The 24,615-nt window shown below is 42.0% G+C and overlaps 1 protein-coding gene across 1 annotated transcript in view; it reads left to right on the forward strand.

Moving 5' to 3' along the window:
• LOC145407476 (putative neural-cadherin 2) overlaps positions 1–12,299 on the forward strand; it is a 143,045-nt gene extending 130,746 nt beyond the window's left edge. The window contains exons 23-28 of the mRNA XM_080278405.1: positions 1,487–1,685; positions 1,922–2,154; positions 2,754–2,942; positions 3,075–3,263; positions 11,774–11,941; positions 12,148–12,299. Of these exons, the coding sequence (XP_080134531.1) occupies positions 1,487–1,685; positions 1,922–2,154; positions 2,754–2,942; positions 3,075–3,263; positions 11,774–11,941; positions 12,148–12,299 (1,130 nt within the window). The remainder of the gene's footprint in view (positions 1–1,486; positions 1,686–1,921; positions 2,155–2,753; positions 2,943–3,074; positions 3,264–11,773; positions 11,942–12,147) is intronic.
• The last annotated feature ends 12,316 nt before the right edge of the window (positions 12,300–24,615 follow it).

Below are 24,615 nucleotides of genomic sequence, written 5' to 3' on the forward strand. Positions count from 1 at the left end.
GAGAAGTGCTTAAGTATTTGGTTGTTGACTTAACAACAGATTAAAGTCAGGAACAAAGGCTAGGAAGAAGGGAACAGTATTTGGGGAGTTGATGAGCAGGTGAAAGGAAAGACCACAGTATGGGTGAAGGCACAGTGGTACGGATTGTCGTGGACTAAAAGTGGCTCCAAAGTGGGTTCCATTGTGAAACAGTGTTAGGTATGAAGGGCTGTGCTTAGACAGTTTTGAATTTAACTATTTCACTTTAATGACGACTTGTTTATTCTTTCTTCCTACCTCAAGTTGATTCTGTTCAGCTCAGGGGAGACCTTTCAAATTCCAAGAGTCACTGTAGGATTATGTAGCCTCTCCATGTTGTAAAGACTCTCTTTAGCTTGTTAAATTCGTGTGACAGTAGCAAGAATGTCATGAATATTACGTGCTGAGGCTGAAGGGATTAAGGAACTGCTCCTGTGATTTTAGTTTCACTCTCCTTCAGAGTATCAGGGAGCAGTAGTTGAATATTACCCTTAAGTTATTTCTGCCTAGCCCGAGGAATTTAGAGTGATGGTGGATCGTGGTGAATTCAAACAGTGAGTTCCCACTCCCCAACCATAGCGCCAGGTTATTATGGTGTACAAAAGTAGGAGAGTCATTTTATTTGAATAACTGAATCGCAATACCAGTTTTGAATTGGATCAAGAGTCCAGATGGTTAGCTGCAAAAAGGAAGGAATTATGTGAAGTTTCAAGTGAAGAAGACAGGAAAAAACATGATAGTCTGCAGGTAGTCACATCACTTTTTTCATCACCACTTCCCATTTATGATATACTGCATCAGGCAGTCACGAGGTGAGTGCATTCCAACAGTATGCAGACTGTATTGCTGCTAGGTCTACATTGATATTAGCTACATTAAATTACCACACTTACCATTGATTCCTTCGAACGTGAAAATTTTTTAATCTAATCTATCTTTTATCTGTATATCTTACTGTCTCAACCTGTATCTGTATATCTTTAAATATAGACAGATAGATAAATGTACATATATTGAAAGTTTATTTGCACAAATAATGAAAGCTACCAGTGAACTATAATTTGTTTATAAAAAAAAATCTACAAGTTTTTTTTAAACAAGCACTTCGTTAACCTCACCAGTCAGATAATGTTTTATGCATGGCTTTGGAAAGTAAAGATTTCCTTCAGCTGAATGATAATATTTACCTGAGTCAAAATGTATTTTTTAACCTAATCCGAATTAGGTTGAGGATTTTTGCTTTTCAGCCTAGGAGAGACCCACCTTGATGAAGGGGTTAATAACATTCTTCACTAAGGCAATCACTGATGAACCTACCAAGTGACAGAAGCAAAGAATCATTAATATTTCTTCAGCTGAGTAGAATAATTAAAACTTCCACTCACTGAATTTTGTATGAGTATATTGATAATATATCGCCATAATATAATGGCTCCTACATTATGATACTGTATGTAATTCTCACTAGGTTCAATATTTTGTGTTGATGACGTGCGTGTTTGTGGGCACGCGATGCCGCTGCCCCCCATCATGAACAGTAGCAGGTGGGGCCAGGTGACCAGCTGGCAGGGTCTGGAGTCTGGCTGCTCTGCCCCCGATGCCTGTCTTAACACCACCTGCCACCCACCTCTCACATGCATCTCCACCTGGGGCATTGCCACCTGCAGGTACTTTACAGATTGATTTCATTTGTTTCATGCTTTTTCTCTAGTATAATTTGCCGTCTTATAGACAGTCTTAGTTCATTACTGCTGTATAGACAACGGTATTGTGGGATTTTTCTTCTCTCTCATTAATCCAGTTTGATTGCTATATTATTATCAGACAGTATGATACGCTTTATTTCAAGGGGAATTAGGTACGTCCATGAATGACCTAGTGTTATTTTGCTCCCCTGGTGCAGCTGTGGTCCTGGACGTCATGTGGTGGGCAACAGTTGCCGTGACGTGAACGAGTGCCTGTGGCAGCCATGTCTGCACGGCGGGACCTGCAACAACCTGCAGCCCGGCTACCAGTGTGTGTGCAGCCCCACCCACACGGGGGATCACTGCCAGTGGACACACATCACAACTGCACCACACCCACTCACTGCACCACTGGCCATTGCTGCAATCACGTTATCAGTTCTTATGCTTGGTAAGATACCGTACGGTTTAGCAAGCTATACATGCTTCATAACTGATATATTTTGACTAGCAGTAAGAAGAATTACCGGGTATTTTAAGTTTATCTTGGTAAACCTTACAGATAGCCAATGTGAATACAGTGCATTAGAAAAAAACTGCAACATCTTAACTAGGAGAGCAGAAAAAAGTTATTTATTTACATCATAGTGAATATTTGTCACAGACACTTTCCTACAAATCCAGTCGTACAGCTGCTTGCACTACCGGTAAGGTATATTGGACATTCGAGTCCAGCATCTTTTTCAGAGCCAGAAACACTTTCAGTAATGAAATATTGATGGAAGCATAGAGGTACCATAGATTATGGGAATGAGGGATTAAAAAAAAAAAAAAGATGAACACTAATATGGCAAAATTCAGTTAAATTGTGCAAAATGTCTACAAAAAATTTCACTGAGGTATGAATATATTAAAAGGATCTTTGTTACATTTTCATTGAACCCTGTTGAGTGTTTTACCTCTGTCTCACATCTTTGGTTCATAACACTGTAAGCAGTGACATCATCACAGTCTGTCCTGTGACATGAATTTTGTATACATTATCGCCAGTGGTGGCAGGTGTGGTGATTTCGCTGAGGCTCCGACAGCAGCGGTTTACCAGAGGACATAGAAACGATTCCAGGGAGATGCAGGAGGGGGCGGGTCAGGAGGGCGGCATCATACTACAGGGAGATGAGCACAACCATGCCTTACTAGACAGACTTAAACTTCCTCAAGCCAGTTCCAGCCAGGAGCAAGGTACAGATCTAGTACGGGTCCATTTAACTCGAGCTTGTTATGTAGCGTAATCTTCAAAACCATCTCCACATTTTGATCATTAGATTTATACCTACGATAAACCACTAACCCTACTACTCTTATTGTTGTCAGGGAAAAATATGCAGATTGGACTGAGTGAAAAAGTGACCCAGGTGGCCAGTATCATAGCGGCTCCGGGTGTTACTGACGTGAAGAGAAAAAAAACGTGGCCAGATCCCTTACAAGCCAAGGACGACCTCAGGGCATATGCATATGAGGGGGACGGGTCCAATGCTGACTCCCTGTCCTCTGCACAGTCTGGTTAGTATCTTTGCTATAATAATATTTTTTAAACGCTTAAGACTTTCATTAAACATGTAAGATTATAACAATGGATTTATTTAAGGCAAAAGCAGGTCATAATGATTATATATATATATATATATATATATATATATATATATATATATATATATATATATATATATATATATATATATATATATATATATATATATATATATATATATGCAAAAAGCAGTCATAATGATTATATATATATATATATATATATATATATATATATATATATATATATATATATATATATATATATATATATATATATATATATATATATATATATATATATATATATATATATATATATATATATATATATATATATATATATATATATATATATATATATATATATATATATATATATATATATATATATATATATATATATATATATATATATATATATATAACCCATTGGAGCCCAGTGTCCGGAATATTGGACAGAACTGGGATTCTTCAAGTCTTTATAAAGTAAGGAACCCCCGGGTAGGGACCTATGAGCTTCGCAACTATGAGCCGATAGGCAGAGGGCGGTACGCTTAGTACCCACCCAGTGCCATGCCGCTCTCAGCACCCTTGGGATCCAATGGGATAAATATATATATATATATTAAAATGTGTAACGTACAGCATAGTGCCCCCGAAAACAAGACGCGGGGTGTACAGCATAATGCCCCCTGAAACATACAGACACCCCCACCCGGACTCCACGGAGTAGCCGCAGCCGAACCACAGGATGCATTGTGCCCCTATAACACCCAGCCGCCGCACCGTCACCCTGACAGGAAAAGGACACTACCTTCTGGGAGTGGAACTGCCAGATCAACTAGGGGTGGAGCTGCTCAGATAGCTCCAGACAGCGCCCCTCAGGAGACGGGCGATTGCCGCTCCTCCCTTCGCCAGATGGCCGATTGCCGCTCCAAAGGTGTTTTCCCTGAGACAGCCGATTGCCGCTCCTCCCTTCGCCAGACGGCCGATTGCCACTCCGAAGGTGACCCTCCCGAGATGGCCTATTGCAGCTCCTCCCTCCGGCAGAAGGAGATGGCCTACTGCCGCTCCCGCCTTTGCCAGACGGCCGATTGCCTCTCCGTAGGTGCTGCCCCTGAGTCGGTCTATTGCCGCTCCTCCCTTCGGCAGAAGGAGACGGCCTACTGCCACTCCCGCCTACGTCAGACGGCCGATTGCCGTTCCGAAGGTGTCCAGAGGTGTGCTGACTCCCCTACTCAGGCCACGGCCAATTGCCGGGCCTTGGCGCCTCATAGCCGCGCCCTTGGGCAGCCACGGCCAATTGCCGGGCCCCACGGCCAAAAGGAGGTGTCGCTAGTGTCATCGCCCCAGCGTGAGGCAAGAGCCAGGACCCCTAGTGTTAGAGAACCCCAGCGAGGCCCTACGGCTTCCCCTGGCCTCCACTCCCTACGCCTGGCCCTGGAGAAGACCTACCTGACGCACCCTAGTTCAGGTCGGTGCTGCAGCCCCTCCCTGACGGCGCCCCTCGACTCTGGGGACCGCAGCCCTCAGTCACTCCAGTCCCTCCTCAGAACGCCCGAGCGTGATCTCTCTACGCCCATGAGGTGGCGTAAGACCTCCATCTCCGGCCGAGATCTGAGCCAGAGATTTCTGAACCTTTTTGGCCCCAGTCCCGAGGGCCACACCCCTGAACCCAGCCCGGAGACTGCGGGCCCCTTCGCCACCTGCAGCCCTGGACGCGAGAAGACGCCCCTGCAGGTTGTCCCGTGCCCTCTCGGCACGCCCTCCCTTGGCGGTGCCCCTATCCCGGCAGAGTTTTCGCCGGCGTGTCTCCCCGCCACCCCCACTGTGTGAATAAACTAAGTTAAGTGTGGTGCTGCCCCAGAACTAGTGGATAGCCTTATGTTAAGTGTGACGTTGCCCCAGAACTAGTGTACCGGATGATAACTTTATGTATGTTGAATATCGGGGTGAGTGAAATCACGGGCGGACGAGTAACGACGAGTGTAGAAACTAAGTGCTAGTAAATCAGACTCACGAGTGACGCCTTTGTGGAAAATCAGTAAGACCATCCCTCCGAGAAATCCTCTGTAGTAAAATACCCCAAAGTCCCTTGTCATAAGAAAATAGTAGAGGAAGTGTTAATAATACTCTCCCGCCTATATTACCGTAAACACAGTGAAAGCCCAGTGTCATTCTCTCTCTTTACAATTCCCCTTCTAACAGTTGCCATGAACGTAAACGAGAAATAGAATCAATTGTCAAACCCCCTTTGCTACTAGAAAATACTAGGTTTGGATTAATAATATTTATTCTCTCCCAATATTTCTATAACTCTATTCTGGCCCGCCGCGAGTCATTCCCCTCGTCCCGCCCCCCTCTGTGAGACACTTCCCTTGCTCCCACGCGCTCCTGATTCACTGTACACCTGTGCACTAGAATTACTGTGTTGGCCTCCATATCAGTTAAGCCAGTATCCTGCGAGATACTAATATCCTAGTTAAGGTTTTTATTTCTTTGCCATATACTGTGTTGTATTATCTGCTGTTTTTGTCGTGTGTCTGACATTGGTAATATACGTGTAAAGGGTATTGTCTGGAGTTTTTGTGTCCTGCCTCTCTTTATTGCACTAAGCCCCGGTCTCGAAAGAGGACCCCGCTACACGTTAGGTGTTCTAGGACCGAGGAGTCGGGCCTTTTGCACCTAGCATTACACACACACACACACACACACACACACACACACACACATATATATATATATATATATATATATATATATACTTGTATAATCAGATGAAGAAGGAAAACAGGGTTATCATAAATTAGTAGCGTGTGAAGAGTGATGAAGGAAAGGTAGTGGTGAACAGTGAGGCTATTAAAGATGCCTGGAAAGAGCATTATAACGGGTTGCTGAATGAGGAGTTCGGCTGGAACAGGGAAGGTTCGGAGCGAAGGGATCCGGTGTGTTGCCCTTGGCCTTTGATTGATACTTCTGCTGTGAACCGCGCAATAGGCAGGATGCAAGTGGGGAAGGTGGCAGATGGGGAAGGTGATATGTGTGTTTGGGTTGACTGATCAAATGCAGAAGGCCTCAGGAGATATAGGCGTGGGGTTAGTGATTTGATTAGTACGATTATTTATGACTGTTGTCCCAGACGACTGGCAGTAGAGTGCGAGTGTAAATGTGTACAGCAGGAAGGATGATGCTCTGGAAAGAGGAAGTTATAGAGGCATAAAACTTTTGGACCAGATAATGAAGGCAGTGGATAGAGTTCTAGAGAGTATGATAAAAGAATGAGTAAATATTGATGAGATGCAGTTTGGGTTTATGTCAGACAAAGAGACCACTGATGCCATATGCATTGTCTGACAGCTTCAGGAAAAATATGTAGAAAGCGAAAGGGACCTGTACCTTGTTTTTGTTGACTTGGTGATGGCCTTTGACAGAGTCCTAAGAGAGTGGTGAAGTGGACAGTCTGAAAACTGGGATGGAGGAGTGGCTGGTTAGGGTGGTTATGGCTGTATATGTGTGTGCTTGCACCCAGGTAAGAATGAATGGAGATTTGAGTGATGAGTTTTCCGTGAAGGTTGGTGTGCATCAGGGGTCAGTCTTCAGCCCCTTATTGTTTTTATCATGATGCTTGAAGCCCTCTCACGTGACTTATGAAATGGACTCATGTGGGAGATGCTATATGCCAATGAGTTGGTACTGACTCCAGAGAATGAAAGGGAGACAGCAGAAAGATTTAGCAAGTGGAGAGATGGTATGAGGCACAAGGGTTTCATGGTAAGTGCGGATGAAACAAAAGTGATGGTATGTAGGACTGGTGGCCGTTCTGTCAAACAAGGAGAGTAGCCATGTGCGGTTTGCCACAAGGGTGTGGGAAGCAATTCCATCTTGTACAGCATTTGCGATAAGTGGGTGCATAAGAGGTGTAGTGGTATTACAGGTGGACTGCGAGACAATCCTCATTTAATATGTGCGGTGTGTCGGGGAGAACATGTGGAGATTGTCAGGTGTGAAAGGTTTAATCTTGCTGGTGAATAAGTTTTGTTACTTGGAGACATGTTATGTGCTGGAGGTGGGACTGGAGCTAGCTCTGTGGCTAGAGTAAGGAGTGGTTGAAGGATATTCAGGGAATTGTTGCCTCTCCTGACATTGAGAGAGCTCTCCATCTGTGGCAAGGGATGCATCTTGTGTTAGGAATGTAATGTTGTATGGTAGTGAGACCTGGGCAGTAAAGGAAAAGAAAATTCTTAGGCTCGGACGTACAGAAATGACAATGGCGTGCCCTTGAATACTAAGCCTGGGGGTTAGACTTACGAAGGAAGAGTTGAGTGGAAGGATATATTGTATATATATGTATATGTGTAATATCTGTCTATCTCTCTGTCTATCTATCCATCTATCTATATCTATGTCTATCTATCTATCTATCTGTATCTATCTATCTATCTATCTATGTATCTATCTATCTATCTGTATATATATATATATATATATATATATATATATATATATATATATATATATATATATATATATATATAGATATATATATATAAATATATGTATAGTTTATATCCAAGGGATGGTTGGGGTTTATTGCTCACGTAATGCCACTCAGGGATGAGTGAGGTTGGTCACTCATCTTAAATGTCAGGACTAACTGCCTAGCCCCTGGCTCCTACGCTCCTCATGGGGCAAAGTAGGATTGGATAATGAGTGGATATATATATATATATATATACAGTGTATGATGGAGTATTAATTAAGAGAGTTAGAGAGGGTATAGAAAGAGTGATTGGTGATGAGCAGTGTGGCTTTAGCGGAGGGAGGGGATGCACGGATCAGGTGTTTGCTGTGAGACAGGTGTGTGAAAAGTATTTAGCGAAAGGTAAGGATGTGTTTTTTGGCGGCCATGGATTTAGAGAAAGCGAATGATAGAATTGGTAGGGAGGCTTTGTGAACTGTTTTGAGATTGTATGGACTTGATGGCAGGTTGTTAAAAGGAGTGAACAGTTTTTATGTAAATAGTACAGCGTGTGTAAGAATGGGAAATACTGTAAGTGATAGGTTTCCCGTGAGAGTGGGGCTGCGACAGGGTTGTGTGATGTTGTCATGGTTGTTTAATATTTATATGGATGGTGTTATAAGGGAGGTGAATGCGAGAGTGATAGGTGGAGGTTTGACTCTGGTGATTGGTGATGGTAGAGAGTGGAATCTGATTCAGCTGCTGTTTGCGGACGATACTGCACTGGTGGCTGATTCAGAGGAGAGATTCAGTCAGTTGGTAGAGAAGTGGATAGGTGTGTGAATGGATGAAATTAAGAGTAAAGGAGAATAAGAGTAAAGTGATGTAGTGTACGAGGTTGGTAGACGGTGGGAGGATGAACGTAGTTTTGAATGGTGAGTTGCTTGAGGAAGTAGAGTGTTTTAAGTATTTAGGGTCACATGTTGCTTTGTGTCACGAATTCGAGCTAGCGTATTTATATAAATTAGTGACATTGTAATTTAATGAGAAAACCACAAACTTTCTAGTGGAATTCCCACTGGGCATCACTCAGTTCAACCGTCCTCGTATTCACTTCGATCGGGATGGTTTTCAGAACATTTGTCACTGTTTCACAAGTGATCATTCTTATCCACGACATTAGTGCTTTCACTGAGTGATTTATTGTGAGCCTATATCGTTCACCTTCTTTCCGTTGACCGTTGAAGTTAGGCCACGCTCTACTTCCGGCAAACACGGCCAGCCCCTACCTCTTTTCCCTTTTGAATTTAGTCAGCTTTGAGTCGCCTAGAGGATAGGACTGTTTGTGCCCAACGTAGAGTAGTGCCTCCATCGTACAGCGAGTTCCTGAATCTCCACCTAGACGGTGAATTGGCGAAGCGGGATTACAGCGAATAACAGCGTTTTGATGTTCATCACAGGCGCCCAGATTTTCGTTTCGGCTCCCCTTCGCTAACCAGTATTTCTGTTCTTTTTTCTAGGCTTAAGTTTGATTAGCTTTTGAATGAGCGAGTGAGTGTATTCTCCTTGTTATTTTGAATTTATTTTAAGATTCATATAACGTAAATTTATTTTACTGTAATCAATAGATTTACAGTTCTTTTCTCTGAGCTTAATGTAATTAGACACGTGACTTATTTCTCCACATTAAGCTTATTTTATTTGCCGCTCCTAGTTTGCACAAACTCTTTACATTATTCATAACTGGTATTTAGGCCAGTTCTTTTGTATCAAACTTAAATCCGTTGTGTCAGCCAGGACTTAAGCACCGGCAAGAACCTGTTTATTATTATTATTATTATTATTATTAGCATTAGTTATTGATTGTCAGGGGTGGAGTCACTTTCTCGAGAGGCTAACACCACTACAAACAGCATTCGTGAGTAATTAGTCTCTGCTGTGTACTGTTGAGCAACTTCATAAACTCTCGTCCTTAGAGAATCGGCGAAGTAAGCCGGCATAAAGTAAAACTTACTGGTTGATTTTCACAAGTTAATTCCTTGTCTCTGTTTTCAAGTAACATCCAACATTATTAATTCATAATTTCTCATCCCCCCGTGACACTGTGGATGGAAGAATAGATGTAGAAGTGAAGTTTAGAAGGAATGAAATAGGAAAGGTGCTGGGAGGAATGAAAAAAAAAGTGTTTAGATGTCGCTTGCTTAGAATGGATGTAAAGAGAATGCTGTATGAGGGTGTTGTGGTACCGACTGCTTGTTTGTAATATTCGCCCCGCACTAATAGGGCACGGGCAAACTAAGAGCCCGTCAGAGTAGAGGCAGGAATAAAGTTCCCAGACGGGAGCATAGGCTGCATAGCTCGGCTGGCAAAACAACTGGTAACGAGCAGAGGGCGGCAAAGGCAGAGGAAGGTGCGGCGATGCGTGGTGAGGTGGTTGTCCGATGGTAAACGAGGCAGGGCGGGGCCGACGGTGGATGATCAGGCCAGGCTGCACGATGGTCTAAACGAGGGCAGGGCGGGACGAAAGCTGGATAGACAATGCGGCGCCGATGGAGGAGGCGCCGACGAGCTCAGATAGACAACGTCCCGACACTGCCCTCAACCCCCTTGCCCATGATGGAAAGGGCGAAACGACTCGCCCAGCTCTCCAACAGCAGCAGGTGGAAGCGTAGAGGGGAGGCCAGTCCAGGTGGGCACAAGGGCACAACCCCGGTCAAGGTATTGGCAGAGGGAGGGTGGTCGGCCAGGTATAGGGCGAACGAGCCTCAACCTCCTCGTGGGCTAATCGGGGCACTGCCTTAGGTGGAGAGGACAGGGCCGTCCCTCGGCTGATACAGCTGCTGTGAAGAGCTGGTCCCGCCGGGAACAGCGGTGGAGGTGTTGCCTCGGCGAGAGGTGGGCTGCGAGTCGTACCGACTGCGTTATATGGGGCTGAAACATAGAATATGGGTGTAGCAGAGAGGAAGAGTTTGAATGTAACAGAGATGAGGTGTCTGAGGAGTATGTATGGAGTGACACGTATGGATCGAGTGAGAAATGATGAAATGCGAAGGAGAACTGGAGGTATGCGGGAGATGGCAGATCGAATTGGGCAGTGAGTGTTGTGATGGTTTGGGCATGTGTGGTGAGAGTGGATGAAGAGCGATTGGTGAAAAAAATAACTGGATCGGATGTGAGAGATGTAAGGCTGAGAGGAAGACCACGAATAGAATGGATAGACAGTGTGAAGAGAGCGCTGGATGTGAGGGGGATGTCTGTAGATCAAGAAGAGTGGCTGTGCATGATAGGAATGATTGGAGAGAAACTGTGAATGAATAAATGGTGACCCAGCCCTGAGGGGATATTCTCTCGCATTTGGTGTGATCAGCTAGTCAGGCCAGGTGAAGGTAAGGGGATGGGTCCATGATGATATGGCAGGAGTAAACCAGCTCTGCTGTCGGGCCCTGCTGTGGATGTCGCTGATTGCACTGCGCAGTTGACCCTGGTGTGGTGTGCTGCAGTGAGGATCTGTTCCTTCTTCCGTTTGGACTAAGATACGAATAAATGTGTGTGTGTGTGTGTGTGTGTGTGTGTGAGTGAGTAAATTGGGAGTGTGATGATCTCTCGGCTACCCCCCCCCCCTTTCTTTGGGGGAAGCAGCCTATAGATAGATAGATTTAGATAGATAGATAAATAGATAGATTTAGATAGATAGATAAACGGATATAGATAGATAGATAGATAGATAGATAGATAAATAAATAGATAGATTTAAATAGAGAGATAAACGAATATATATATATATATATATATATATATATATATATATATATATATATATATATATATATATATATATATGTGTGTGTGTGTGTGTGTGAGAGAGAGAGGGGGAGAGAGAGAGAGAGAGAGAGAGAGAGAGAGAGAGAGAGAGAGAGAAAATGCAAATAAAATGTGAAATAGCTGCAAGTAAGCTAATTCTATAAAGGACATTGAGTACAGGCATGGCTCTGTTCTCACATTACGTTATTGTACCCCGCAGGTGTAAAGGAGGAACTTCTTGATCGCGGCAGCGTGAATCAGGTGACGTCAGGATTCCAGGAAGTGATAGACATCCTTCAGAACCTGCCTGAGGCTGCCAGGTCGCCTGCACTAAAGCCAAAACCACCAAATTTTAAGCGGGACTCCAGCAAGGGAAAGACACTGGAAGGTAAATCTTAGCAATAATGATTTTTAAAAATGTAAACCTTATCATCGATTATTATTGTTAATTGTATCATAATCTGTTTGCACGATCTGACTGTGCATGGTAATATAAAAGATCGCCTACTTTCTTGAAAACTAACACATCTCTTTAAACATCTGGTGCTGATCCTGTTCCTCTTCACTAACATAAGCGCGTACCTCTCCCATCAGGCCCCTCCTCCTCCCCTGGGCCTGTCCCCGCCCCACCCGAGTCCACCACTACGGCGCCTCCCTCAAAGGACCCCCAACCCCCCTCACCGTCAGGCACGAGCAGATCACGGCCAGCAGAGTTTAAACACACCACACACCCAGACACGAGCTGACCACGGCCAGCTGATCTGTATACATCCATGTCACACACAGACACGAGCTGACCACGGCCACCTGAGCCGTATACACACACATCACACACAGACGCGAGCTGACCACAGCCACCTGAGCCGTATACACACACATCACACACAGACGCGAGCTGACCACGGCCAACTAAACCACGTAACTTCATACACAGACACAAATGGTGGTTCATGAAAATGTCGGTTTGATGAAAAACATTCTTGGTCAGACAAGAACAAGAGGCAAATGAGATATGGAAGTAATAAAAGTAAAACACATGTAAGTTGTCTGGCACGATGTATTTACGCTGGTATTGTCGTCAAGAAAAATCTTTACTCAGGGAATATCATATTAGCTTTTGGCTGGCTGGATATAGTTTCATTTGAGAAAAAGAGAGTGGGGGGGGGCGTGAATGTGGGTAACTTCATTAGAGCGCGTGAGTTGTAAGTATTGTGTGTGTGTGTGTGTGTGTGTGTGTGTGTGTGAAATTGACTGGTGTGGAATTATCTGTACTCAGATATTATTTTTCCGCTGCATGCTATGAAACTTGGCGGCTGGAGTGACATGGGATCAGTCTATTAAACTATATTTTTTTTCCTCGGTAATGATAACAAAATTCATGGTCTTTACATTTCTAATAAAAATCTGACTTTGAATGTTTTAAAAGCTCACAAATTACTTAACTTTCTATTGTATCATCAGCCTCAGCTATTCATGTACTATATTTTATACATTTGTAGACTATATAAAACACATTTTTAAAGCACTCATTTTTCTTTTCCTTTGAATTCTTTACCTTTGAATCTATTGTAAACAGTAAACTCCCGATATGCAATAATAAACTATTTCAGTTACATATGTTTAAGCTTTTTAATATTCTGCTGTGTCACTTTAGGAAGAGGGGATAGAGTATGCGGACAGTATTCTTAAATATATGCATGCTTCAGAAGAAGTAACGAACGTTAAAGAGATAAGGCTTTTAAGTTAAAAAAAATGATTCAAGAGTCGGTGAGATAAGACCACTTTCCCAAGTAGCATGGTACTTTTAAGCTAAAAGTATGTACTAATTGTTTCGCAGTGCTGCTACAACTGAATTAATATTATCCCTAACATTAAGGGTTCTGACACATGAACTGTGCCAACTGTGTTGACCACACTTTTTAGCATGTGGATACTTTGCTTCGTGGTGTGTGCAATTGGGAATGAGTCGTGTGCGGGGACGGACGTGGTGAGTTGCAGCTGCAGTTTGCTCCACCTCATAGTTACATTTTTAATTCATGTTTTACTTGAAACACAACACATAACACATGAACTAAGCCAGTTAGAGACCAGAGACCCTGGGTAGCCACTGGTCAGACTGAGGACCCCCCCCCACTTCCCCCGCCTACACATCCCGATAGTTTAAATCATGCTGGGCAGTTGAACTGATAGTCAGAATTAAGGATGCGTGAGAATTCTGAAAGAAGCTTTTTACTTTAGAAAGTCATATGACTTAACAGATAGGCTACTCATCATCAAGGTTTTGGTTATATGGTTAAGCTGCTTTTCCAGGGATGTAGTTGAACTTTTAAGTTACTGGGTTAGGGACGGAGGATCGGTATTACAGAGGGGAAAAAATCTCTCACTGTTATGAAGATATTAAATAAACTTATCAATCACTGTAGCACTTTCATCGTTGAACGTTCAGGCTGCATAAGGGACGAGATTCACAGTGCTTATACTGTGATAATCAATGCCTCTTTAGAGTTTCGAGCGTCCCTAGACTTGCTCGTGAAAACACTAAACAAAGCAAGTTCGAAACCTGTGTACACTGTGAGCATCTCGGTGTTGGCCGATGACTGAACAGTGTCGGGTATATTCATGTATCTTCTAGTTAGTCATGAAATATTCATTCTGTGGGAATTCGCTTGAAATCCATGCTCGTGCAGGAAGGAGTTAATGTGTGCTGTAGCCCTTTGTGAGAAATATAATGGTTTTGATAGAGAACAGGTCGTCTGTGCATCTCAAAATACTCAGAGAATGTGAGAAAATAATGCAAAGAAGGAAATCTCCAGAGAATCTAAGTGGAGTGCCTTGACTGGGAATAACATCAGGTAAGATACTGGTAACTTCACCAGTAAAATGATACTTAATTTCTGTAACCAGACACTGTGACTTGCTCAGAAATGAAAGAGTCAGACAGACTAAAAAGTTAAAAAGATTGTATTTTTCAACATTGAAAACTCATTTCTGGCATAGTGAAGCTTTGCTGCATACACACATACACACACACACACACACACACACACACGTATATATATATATATATATATATATATATATATATATATATATATATATATATATATATATATATATATATATATATCAGAAGATGTAATATACGAAAGTACTCACTGTCGCTCCTTTCATTTCTCCTGTGGCTTGTTTATATATATATATATATATATATATATATATATATATATATATATATATATATATATATATATATATGCAAACTAGCCACAGGAGATCGAGACACAAAGCGGATGTGGTGGATATACTAAATACAATGCCTTCGTTAAAAACAAAAACATTAGTGTTTTTCCATGATACGACTTGCTTGTTGTGTTAACTGTTTACCCCGCTGGGCGGTCATAAGGGCGATGATTTTGTAATTATTCTATAGTGCTTTGGTCTACACAAGACCAAAGTGCTGTGACTAACTCCACCAAGTCAATAAGAGTCGTATGGGTAATATGCCTACCTTGGTACTTTGTAGTGTCTAACAGGGTTAATAGGAGTCAAAACGCATTTATATTGGTGTGTATGGCTGTGTGAGTGTGCGTGTGTGTGTGTTATGGAGACTATGGCTAGGGAAGTGTCACAGTAAGTTAAAGAAAGGTGCTGAAAGTACCACTGTCTGAAAACACTGTATTTTTTACAGTAGCTGAGTTCATTACGAATATTTTAAAAGTAGGAATAAATCAGTCCTCAAGGCCGGGATAAGGGATAGGCAGCTGTCTCTAAGGGCAGAGCTTTAGTTAAATGATTACGCAACAATATATCCTGAAAACATCCGCATCCGCATCCGCGAGGGTCATAGTTTCGTATCCGCATCTACATCCGCTTCCGCAGTTTTAGAAACAGACATCCGCATCCGCATCCGCATCTGCAAGATACAGGAACATGATATCCGTATTCACATCCGCATCCTGGGATGATGAAATTCTGACATCCGATACATCCCTATTATATATACAGTATATATATATATATATATATATATATATATATATATATATATATATATATATATATATATATATTGTTACATAGCCTATGATTTCATCATCCTTTGTGTAATTTTAATGCACAGTTGCTGCATGTTTGATCACGAGCGTGTTCTGCCTCAGTCCCCCCCTTCTACCGTTATAGTAGAGTAAGTCGTTCTCTCTGTTATTCAGAGCGGGATTTTCAGCTTTTTGTCCCCGTGGCTTCATTTGCGCGTCCTTCTTACAAGTTGTATCAATCTGTCCTGGCCCCTATATTATGATCTCAGTCTGTTCATAATTTCCACTTAGATCTGCTCCTCATTTTGTTCACATCTCTGTTCTCCCCTGTACAGATATTATTATTGTGAGTGCTCAAGAAATCTCCAAACATCTAGCAGCTGTGTGTAATTTGAGTATAACTGTTGTTGTATTTTTTCTTGTACTGTGTAGCATAAGGTTAATTCTTAGGCCTAGTGAGGTTTTTTGATTAATGTTGGGTTTTATGTCAGTCATTTTTGATAATATTTTGTATCTGTAATTATTTATCTTGCATTAACTGAGCATTACCTTGTGTATTTTTATTTTATCAGGGCTGACTTAGATAAATTTACTCATGCTAATTTCGTGTTAATAGAGGCTATTGCAGTTAACCATATATTTAACCTGTTTTTGCCATTACATTATCCTTATGAGTCCTGAATGTTTTGTTGTTAGTTTGAGCATTAAACTTTAACTTGTAATTTTACCTAACTCTTTTGTTTTGAACCTGGAACTTTACGGGACAGTAGTGACTCTTAGTATTCTCACTTAAAGTGTACGTTATCTTTCTCTGTTCCGTAACATAAATTTGGCGACCTCATATCAGGATATTCAGGATATTATCATAAGGATATTGCTTGATATTTTGTGACTGTTACTTATTAATTATGTCTACTATTACTACACTTGATGAAGCCAAAGATTTTTTGTCAAATGTGCAAACAGTGTGTGATGTAGAAAACAGAACAAAGAATGAACTTAAGCTTGTTGTTCAACAATTGGGAATTGCTGTTCGCTCTCATCATTCTAAAGATCAAATTGTTGACATGATTAATGAAAGCTTGTTTAATGTAACTCCTCCAAATGAGCAAACGCAGATTGAATTAGCTAAGTTACAGCTAGCCCTGCAGGAGGCTAAGGCTAAGGAGGCGGAGGCCCGTTCTAAGGAGGCTGAGGCACAAGTTGAAATTGCTAGGATTCAGGCAGACCATGAGTATCGCATGAAACAATGTGGAACTGGATCATCTAGCTCTGATGATTTTGATGTGGCTAAAAATGTTAAACTTGACCCTCCTTTTAATGAATCTGATTTAACAAAGTATTTTCAGTTGTTTGAGAGGGTAGCTACAGGTTTTAATTGGCCCAAAAAGTATTGGCCAGTACTCCTTCAAACTGTTCTCACCGGTAAAGCTCAAGTAACTTATGCATCTTTGCCTCAGGATCAATGTGATAATTATGATGTAGTTAAGAGCTTGATTCGTTCCTGAAGCCTATAGAGTAAAATTTAGGACAACTTACAAGCAAGATAAGCAATCCCATGTTGAGTATGCAAAAATCAAAGAAGATTTGTTAGAGCAGTGGTTAAATTCTAAGAATGTGGATTCTGATTTTTGTAAATTTAAGCAGATGATTTTGCTGGAGGACTTCAAAAGGTGTATTTATAAAGATGTAAGCCTATATCTTGATGAGAAAAGAATAGATAATTTGTCTGATGCTGCAGTTTTAGCTGATGAGTATGTTCTCACTCACAAGAGATATTCTAGAGAGAAAGGGAAAGCTGAGAGTAAGTACGTTGCCTCTACTCAGAGTACAGGTAACAGGAAAGAGAATAAAGATGATGTTTCTCAGGAAGTAAATACCAGCTTCACCTCTAGATTTCAGAAAAGTAAATGTACTTATTGTAGTAAGCTTGGTCATACTACGGAGAGATGTTTCAGGAGACAGCGTGATGTGAACAAAAAGGAGTCTTTAAATATTCACTCAATTGGTCTAGTGTCCACTCTTGAGAGTTCCCAGAATTCTTTAACTGAGTTAACTGAACCTGCTTTGAGGGGTAACTTAAATTCTCATGATGGGGCTCCTCTTTTGAGCAGTAACGTGGGTGACACTCTCAAGAGTTCATGTGCTAATTTCCTGTCTGATGGTTTTGTCAGTCCTCTGGACAGTAATGACAGGAAATCAGTTAAAATATATCGTGACACAAGTGCTTGCCAATCCCTTATGCTGACCAGTGTTCTAGGCTCTAATGTTAATTCCTCTGATGAAACTGTAATCTTACAAGGTGTAGGGAATAATTATTTCTCTGTCCCTCTGTGCAGAGTGAATTTAGAGTCTGGTTTTGTTAATGGTTCCGTTATGGCTGGGTTGGTTGAGACACTCCCAATGTCAGGTGTAACTTTCTTACTTGGAAATGATATTGGTGGAAGTCAAGTGTGTCCAGCTCCTCAGTTGTCTGGTGAGCCAGTGGCTGTGTCCCAGGATTGTGGTGTCCCTGATGTGTTCCCTGCATGTGCTGTCACTAGGGCTAAGTCTAAAGTTACTGGTGATTTAGAGGATAATGATGATGATGATGTTATCCTAGCTGACACTTTTCTTGCTAATTTGGACCACTCACCAGATGAGGCAGTACCCCGTAGTGTTGATAATTTGTCTCGTCAAGAGTTGGTTGAGTTGCAGGTTGCTGACCCTGAGTTGAAAGGTCTACCTAACTCTGCTTGCAGTGAAGAAGAGTCAGCCGGTGCTTCTACTTGTTAGTATGTAAAGTCAGGAGTACTTATGAGGAAGTGGAGACCCCCAACAGCATCAGCTGACTGTGAATGGGAGGTTGTACATCAAGTTGTCATCCCTCGTGTTTGTAGGCAGGATATCATTAGAGTGGCTCATGATTCCAGTTTGGCAGGACACCTTGGAGTGAGGAAGACTGTGGCACGCATTTTGAAACACTTCTACTGGCCAGGTATCTTCAGGGATGTTTCCTGGTATTGTAAGTCTTGTCACACCTGTCAAGTTGTGGGGAAGTGTAATCAGACTGAAAAGGTTGCACCTCTAGTTCCCATTCCTCCTTTTGAGGCGCCTTTCACCCGTGTGTTGGTGGATATTGTGGGCCCTCTTCCTAAGACTTCTTCAGGATTTTCTTATGTGTTGACCCTGATTGATATGGCTACTCGTTATCCTGAAGCCATTCCACTTAGAAATATCTCAGCAAAGAACGTGGTTAAGGAAATGCTAGGGTTCTTCACAAAGTTTGGTCTGCCCAAGGAGGTACAGTCAGACCGGGAAGTAATTTCATGTCAAACGTTTTCAAGCAGTCTCTGAAAGAGTTGGGCATCACCCAGATCACGTCTTCAGCTTATCATCCCCAGACCCAAGGAGCGTTGGAGAGATATCATCAAACACTCAAATCGATGCTCAAGAAATACTGTTTGGAACATCAGAAAGACTGGGATAAAGGTCTTCCATTCGTTGTGTTTGCCGCAAGAGAATCTCCAAATGAATCACTGGGCTTCTCACCTTTTGAACTACTGTTTGGCCATGAAGTAAGAGGACCCCTTAAGTTACTCAAGGAATGCTGGCTGTCGGAGGAAGATGACGTCAACCTGCTGGAGTATGTGATGAAGTTCAAAGAATGGCTGTCCACTGCTTTACAGCTGGCGAGAGAGAATTTAGGAGCTGCTCAGGAGAAGATGAAGACTTGGTATGATGAGAAGTCCAGGTTACGCCACTTTCAGCCAGGAGATCAAGTTTTGATTCTGCTACCAGTACATGGGCAACCTCTTCAAGCCAAGTTTAGTGGTCCTTATTTCGTGGAGAAGAAACTCAGTGATGTCAACTATGTCATCGCCACACCAGATCGTAGAAAGAGCAAGCAACTATGTCACATCAACATGCTAAAGTTATATCACAGGCGGGACAAAAATAATCCAGTCTGCACTGTAGCTGTTCCACCCGAGTCTGCAAGTGAAGCTCTCCCATGCAGTATGAGCCTGAGTGATAGTTTGGGGAAGAATCCTGATATCATGAATGATCTCCAGACTAAGCTTTCTCATCTACCTCCCAAGGAAAGGCAGGAGTTTTCGGCATTACTGCAGGAGTACCCGCAAGTGTTCCGTGCCACTCCAGGAAGAACCACTGTGTTGATACATGATGTCGATGTTGGAGACGCAAAGCCAATTAAATTGCCTCCTTACCGTGTGAACCCAGTGAAAGTTCCTCTCATCCAGAAGGAGCTTGGCTACCTGTTGGACCACAAGATGATTGAGCCCTGTCAGAGCGAGTGGAGTTCTGTCACTCTAGTCCCTAAGCCAGGTGGGTCACAGCGGCTTTGCATTGACTACAGACGTGTTAATCAGATAACCAAAACAGACACTTACCCTCTCCCTCGTGTGGAAGATTGCATAGACAAGATCGGAAAGGCTAGGTACATAAGTAAGTTTGATTTGTTAAAGGGATACTGGCAAGTACCTATGACTGAACGTGCTAGGGAGATCTCATGTTTTGTAACATTAGAAAACACTTTTGTACGTTCTGTAATGCCATATACAGATTGTTTTAGAGTAATAAGAAATTTCCTTTGTAAATTTCTTTTTTCTTTGTGGGGAGGTGTTACATAGCCTATGATTTCATCATCCTTTGTGTAATTTTAACGCACAGTTGCTGCATGTTTGATCACGAGCGTGTTCTGCCTCAGTCCCCCCCTTCTACCGTTATAGTAGAGTAAGTCGTTCTCTCTGTTATTCAGAGCGGGATTTTCAGCTTTTTGTCCCCGTGGCTTCATTTGCGCGTCCTTCTTACAAGTTGTATCAAGCTCTCCTGGCCCCTATATAATGAGCTCAGTCTCTGCATCATTGCCACTTAGATCTGCTCCTCATTTTGTTCACATCTCTGTTCTCCCCTGTACAGATATTATTATTGTGAGTGCTCAAGAAATCTCCAAACATCTAGCAGCTGTGTGTAATTTGAGTATAACTGTTGTTGTATTTTTTCTTGTACTGTGTAGCATAAGGTTAATTCTTAGGCCTAGTGAGGTTTTTTGATTAATGTTGGGTTTTATGTCAGTCATTTTTGATAATATTTTGTATCTGTAATTATTTATCTTGCATTAACTGAGCATTACCTTGTGTATTTTTATTTTATCAGGGCTGACTTAGATAAATTTACTCATGCTAATTTCGTGTTAATAGAGGCTATTGCAGTTAACCATATATTTAACCTGTTTTTGCCATTACATTATCCTTATGAGTCCTGAATGTTTTGTTGTTAGTTTGAGCATTAAACTTTAACTTGTAATTTTACCTAACTCTTTTGTTTTGAACCTGGAACTTTACGGGACAGTAGTGACTCTTAGTATTCTCACTTAAAGTGTACGTTATCTTTCTCTGTTCCGTAACAATATATATATATATATATATATATATATATATATATATATATATATATATATATATATATATATATGGAGCCTCTGTGGTAGTGATAAAGTGTGCATTTCCGTACGTGGGAGAACAAGGGTTCGTGCAGCGCCAAAGATAAAACTATGTGAGTGTTCACTTGGCCAAGTACTGCTTTGGCTGACACAAGGAGTGCTGTGGTTGAACCAGTGTCGCATAGCATAAAAATGTATGCTTGCCCCCAGTCGGCTTGAGTGGGCCGATTACACTTGGTTCACAGACAACACACACATCCAAAGCCACTCCAACATTGCAGTCCCACATACAAGCACTTCTCACCCTACATACAATCTCTACCAGACAGCTTAAGCCACTTGGTAGAGATACATAGGCTGTATCGTTCCCACTTCAGTTGGGATAGGCTGGTCCTGCAGTGAACACTCAATCGCCTGATGATGATGATGATGATGATAAATTTAAGAGAGAGAGAGAGAGAGAGAGAGAGAGAGTGCTGTCCAAACTCCCTTGCTATGGACTAACATCTTTTGTTCCTCTGCTTTCCTCACATCTCAGTGACAGAAAAAGAAGAGTAAAAGGAGATGATGTACAGCATATTCCAATCCACTCAATTAATGTTGGCATGCCACAGGGATCAGTTCTGGCACCAACTCTGTTCCTGGTTCATATTAATGATCTCTTATCTGTCACCCACAGTCCCATCCATGCATATGCAGATGACTCAACACTTCATAGTTCATCCACACTCAAACACCCATTTTCAAAGTCTAATATCTCTAACTCTCAACTCAGTACAGCCTTCTCAATAAATCAAGACTTATCTAAGCTCAGTGAATGGGGACAAGACAACTTGTCTCATTTAACCCGCCTCGTCCCGACCACTTTTCGACCACTGGTACCCCCCAATCCCGACCATTTTTCGACCCTTTTTTTTTTTGCTTAAACTTTCGCTTTTGGTCAGAAACAATGGCCGGTGGCAAAGAAAGTGGTCCCCGGGGTCCCTAATTAGCTTAACCAGGTATGCCTTGGTCCCACCTGGCCCCGTGTTCTCCCTAGGCGGTGTGAGCCTCAAACGTTTTCTGTGGTATTATAAGTTTGGGAAACCAATGAAAGTAAGTAGAAATGAATTTATTACAAACATAAAAACATGTGATAAAAGAGTATATTGGATTTTATACAAAAATAGAGCAGAAATACGAAGGGTGATCAGAAAGTAATGACAGTTCGTGCTATAACATGAAAACCTTGAATGATGGGAGGTAGGGGAGCAAGGAGAGTGCAGAGTTGCCTGTCCTTACGAGTTTGAACTTGTCGCCGTATGCCTGACTTTTCTTGTTTTATTGTTGTGAGTGAATGCTTCACTCTTGTTTTTGCTCTCTGGCCAGAAACATGGATTACTCGAAAGAAGGCTGCAGGTTCTACATTTTTACGAGGTGGAAACTGGGAAAGAAAGCAACAGAGATTCGAGGGAATTATTACAAGTTTATCCAGACACTACTCCTTCCCTGGAAACTGTTTCCCGCTGGATTCGTGCTTTCACAGCAGGAAAAACTGAATTGAAAGATGAACAACGCTCTGGACGCCCCCGGACATCCGTGACCGAAGCAACAACTGTCCGTGCACGGTCCATCATTGACGAGGATCCAACTGTAACTCTTAGGTTCTTAGCCTTGGAGCTTGATATCAGTTATGGGAGTGCATATGACATCGTGCATGAACAATTACACCTGAGGAAGAAGTGTTGTCGATGGATACCCCATTTGTTGACTGATGAGCAAAAGGCTGAACGGGTGAGGATTTGTCGTGTCTGGCTTGCTGAATTTGAACCAAATGGTCCAAAACGGTTCTCAGATGTTGCTACTGGAGATGAGTGTTGGATTTCATTCTTCACAACCCGTGACAAGCAGTCAAACATGGTGTGGTTGGGCGATGAAGACCCTCGACCTCAGATTTTGAAGGAAGGATTTCGCAGCCGGAAGCGCCTTTTCACCATCTTTTTCAATTCTCAAGGACCAATATGCGTGGATGTGATGCCTGAAATGTCCACTATCACAGCCCAATACTACACAGACCAGGTCCTTCCACAAGTCTTGGAACACAAGGCCAACACCGCACCAACCCGCCGTCGGTCTCGCCTTTTGCTGCACCACGACAATGCTGCACCCCACAAAGCTCGCCTCACTATGCAGTACCTGGAACAACAAGGTATAACTCTGCTCCCCCACCCACCCTTCTCCCCTGACCTGGCTCCCTGTGACTTTTGGTTGTTTCCAAAAATTAAATCTGCCATCGCTGGGAAGCAATTTCATCGCATCCAAGACTTGGCACGGACCGTCAATTCAGAACTCCGAAGTATACCGTCTTCAGAGTACCACGCTTGCTTCATGAAGTGGAGAAAGAGAATGGAACGCTGCATAGAGGTTGGAGGGGAGTACTTTGAAGGAATGTGAGTCATAGTTTGATAGTTCTTCATGCTAATAAAAGTTTATGGACTCACTGTCATTTCTTTCTAATCACCCCTCGTAAGCATTGTACCATCGTGCGAAACGAGCAAAATCGGCCAACTTGGTCACGATGAATCGCTAACATTCTAAAATCATGATACATATAATTTTTTTTACTTACATAATACTTCTACAATAACATTATACCATTTTACATTTTATTGAACTGTTTTTACGTATTCACAGGCCTTTTGATAACATTTAGCGTAATGTTAGCGCTTATTTACGTAGTGAGTGAACTCGCTGTGACTGTTGTTTCAACTCGTATTGTGCTTTTTCTACTTACATAATACTTTTCTAATATTATTATACACTTTTCAACTTTATAGAACTGTTTTGAGATTATTTCAGGCCTTACGTAAATATATAGCGTAATAATAGCGCATAATAACACACACGGTGAAGTCGCTATGACAACTAATTCAACTTACAACCTATTTTTGTACTTATATAATAATTCTCCACTAACATTGCACATGTAAACACTTGATATAATTGATATCACATCATTTCTGAACGTACGATGGAACTTAGCGTCATATTTGCGCGTACTTACACAGGGAGTGTTATCGCGATATCATTTGTTTCATCTTACACTAGTAATCAACTTATAAAATACCTTACTACTAACATTACAACATCTTCCACTGTATATAATTCCTATCACATACTTACTGATCAGAATGTGGGTGTACTCATGACATCAATTATGACAACTTACAGTAATGTTCAACTTATACGTTGAACCACCTTATTTCCTTGCTATCACATATTTACACAGTGGGTGTAGTTTTGATAACAATTCTTTCCACTTACACTAATTCTCATCTTATACATTACTTTTCTGAAAAAATAACACCCGTTTCAACTTTATATTTGACTTAGCACCTACTGACTGGCCTTACCATTATCATGAGCGTCATTTCGCCTTCCCACACAGTTTCAGTAGTGTAGGAAATTATGATATTCCTTGAAACAAGGCTGAAGGCACAACGCAACATTGCACTCGACACACTCGTATCTTGTGTCTTTTCTCTGCGTGGATGGTCTGACTGTCGAGTGCCTACATACATGGCAGTGACGCTGGGGTTTACGACG

This window comes from Coenobita brevimanus, chromosome 73, assembly GCF_032717465.1.
Source record: "Coenobita brevimanus isolate Jiangsu-jjx chromosome 73, ASM3271746v2, whole genome shotgun sequence".
NCBI classification, from domain to species: Eukaryota; Metazoa; Arthropoda; class Malacostraca; order Decapoda; family Coenobitidae; genus Coenobita; species Coenobita brevimanus.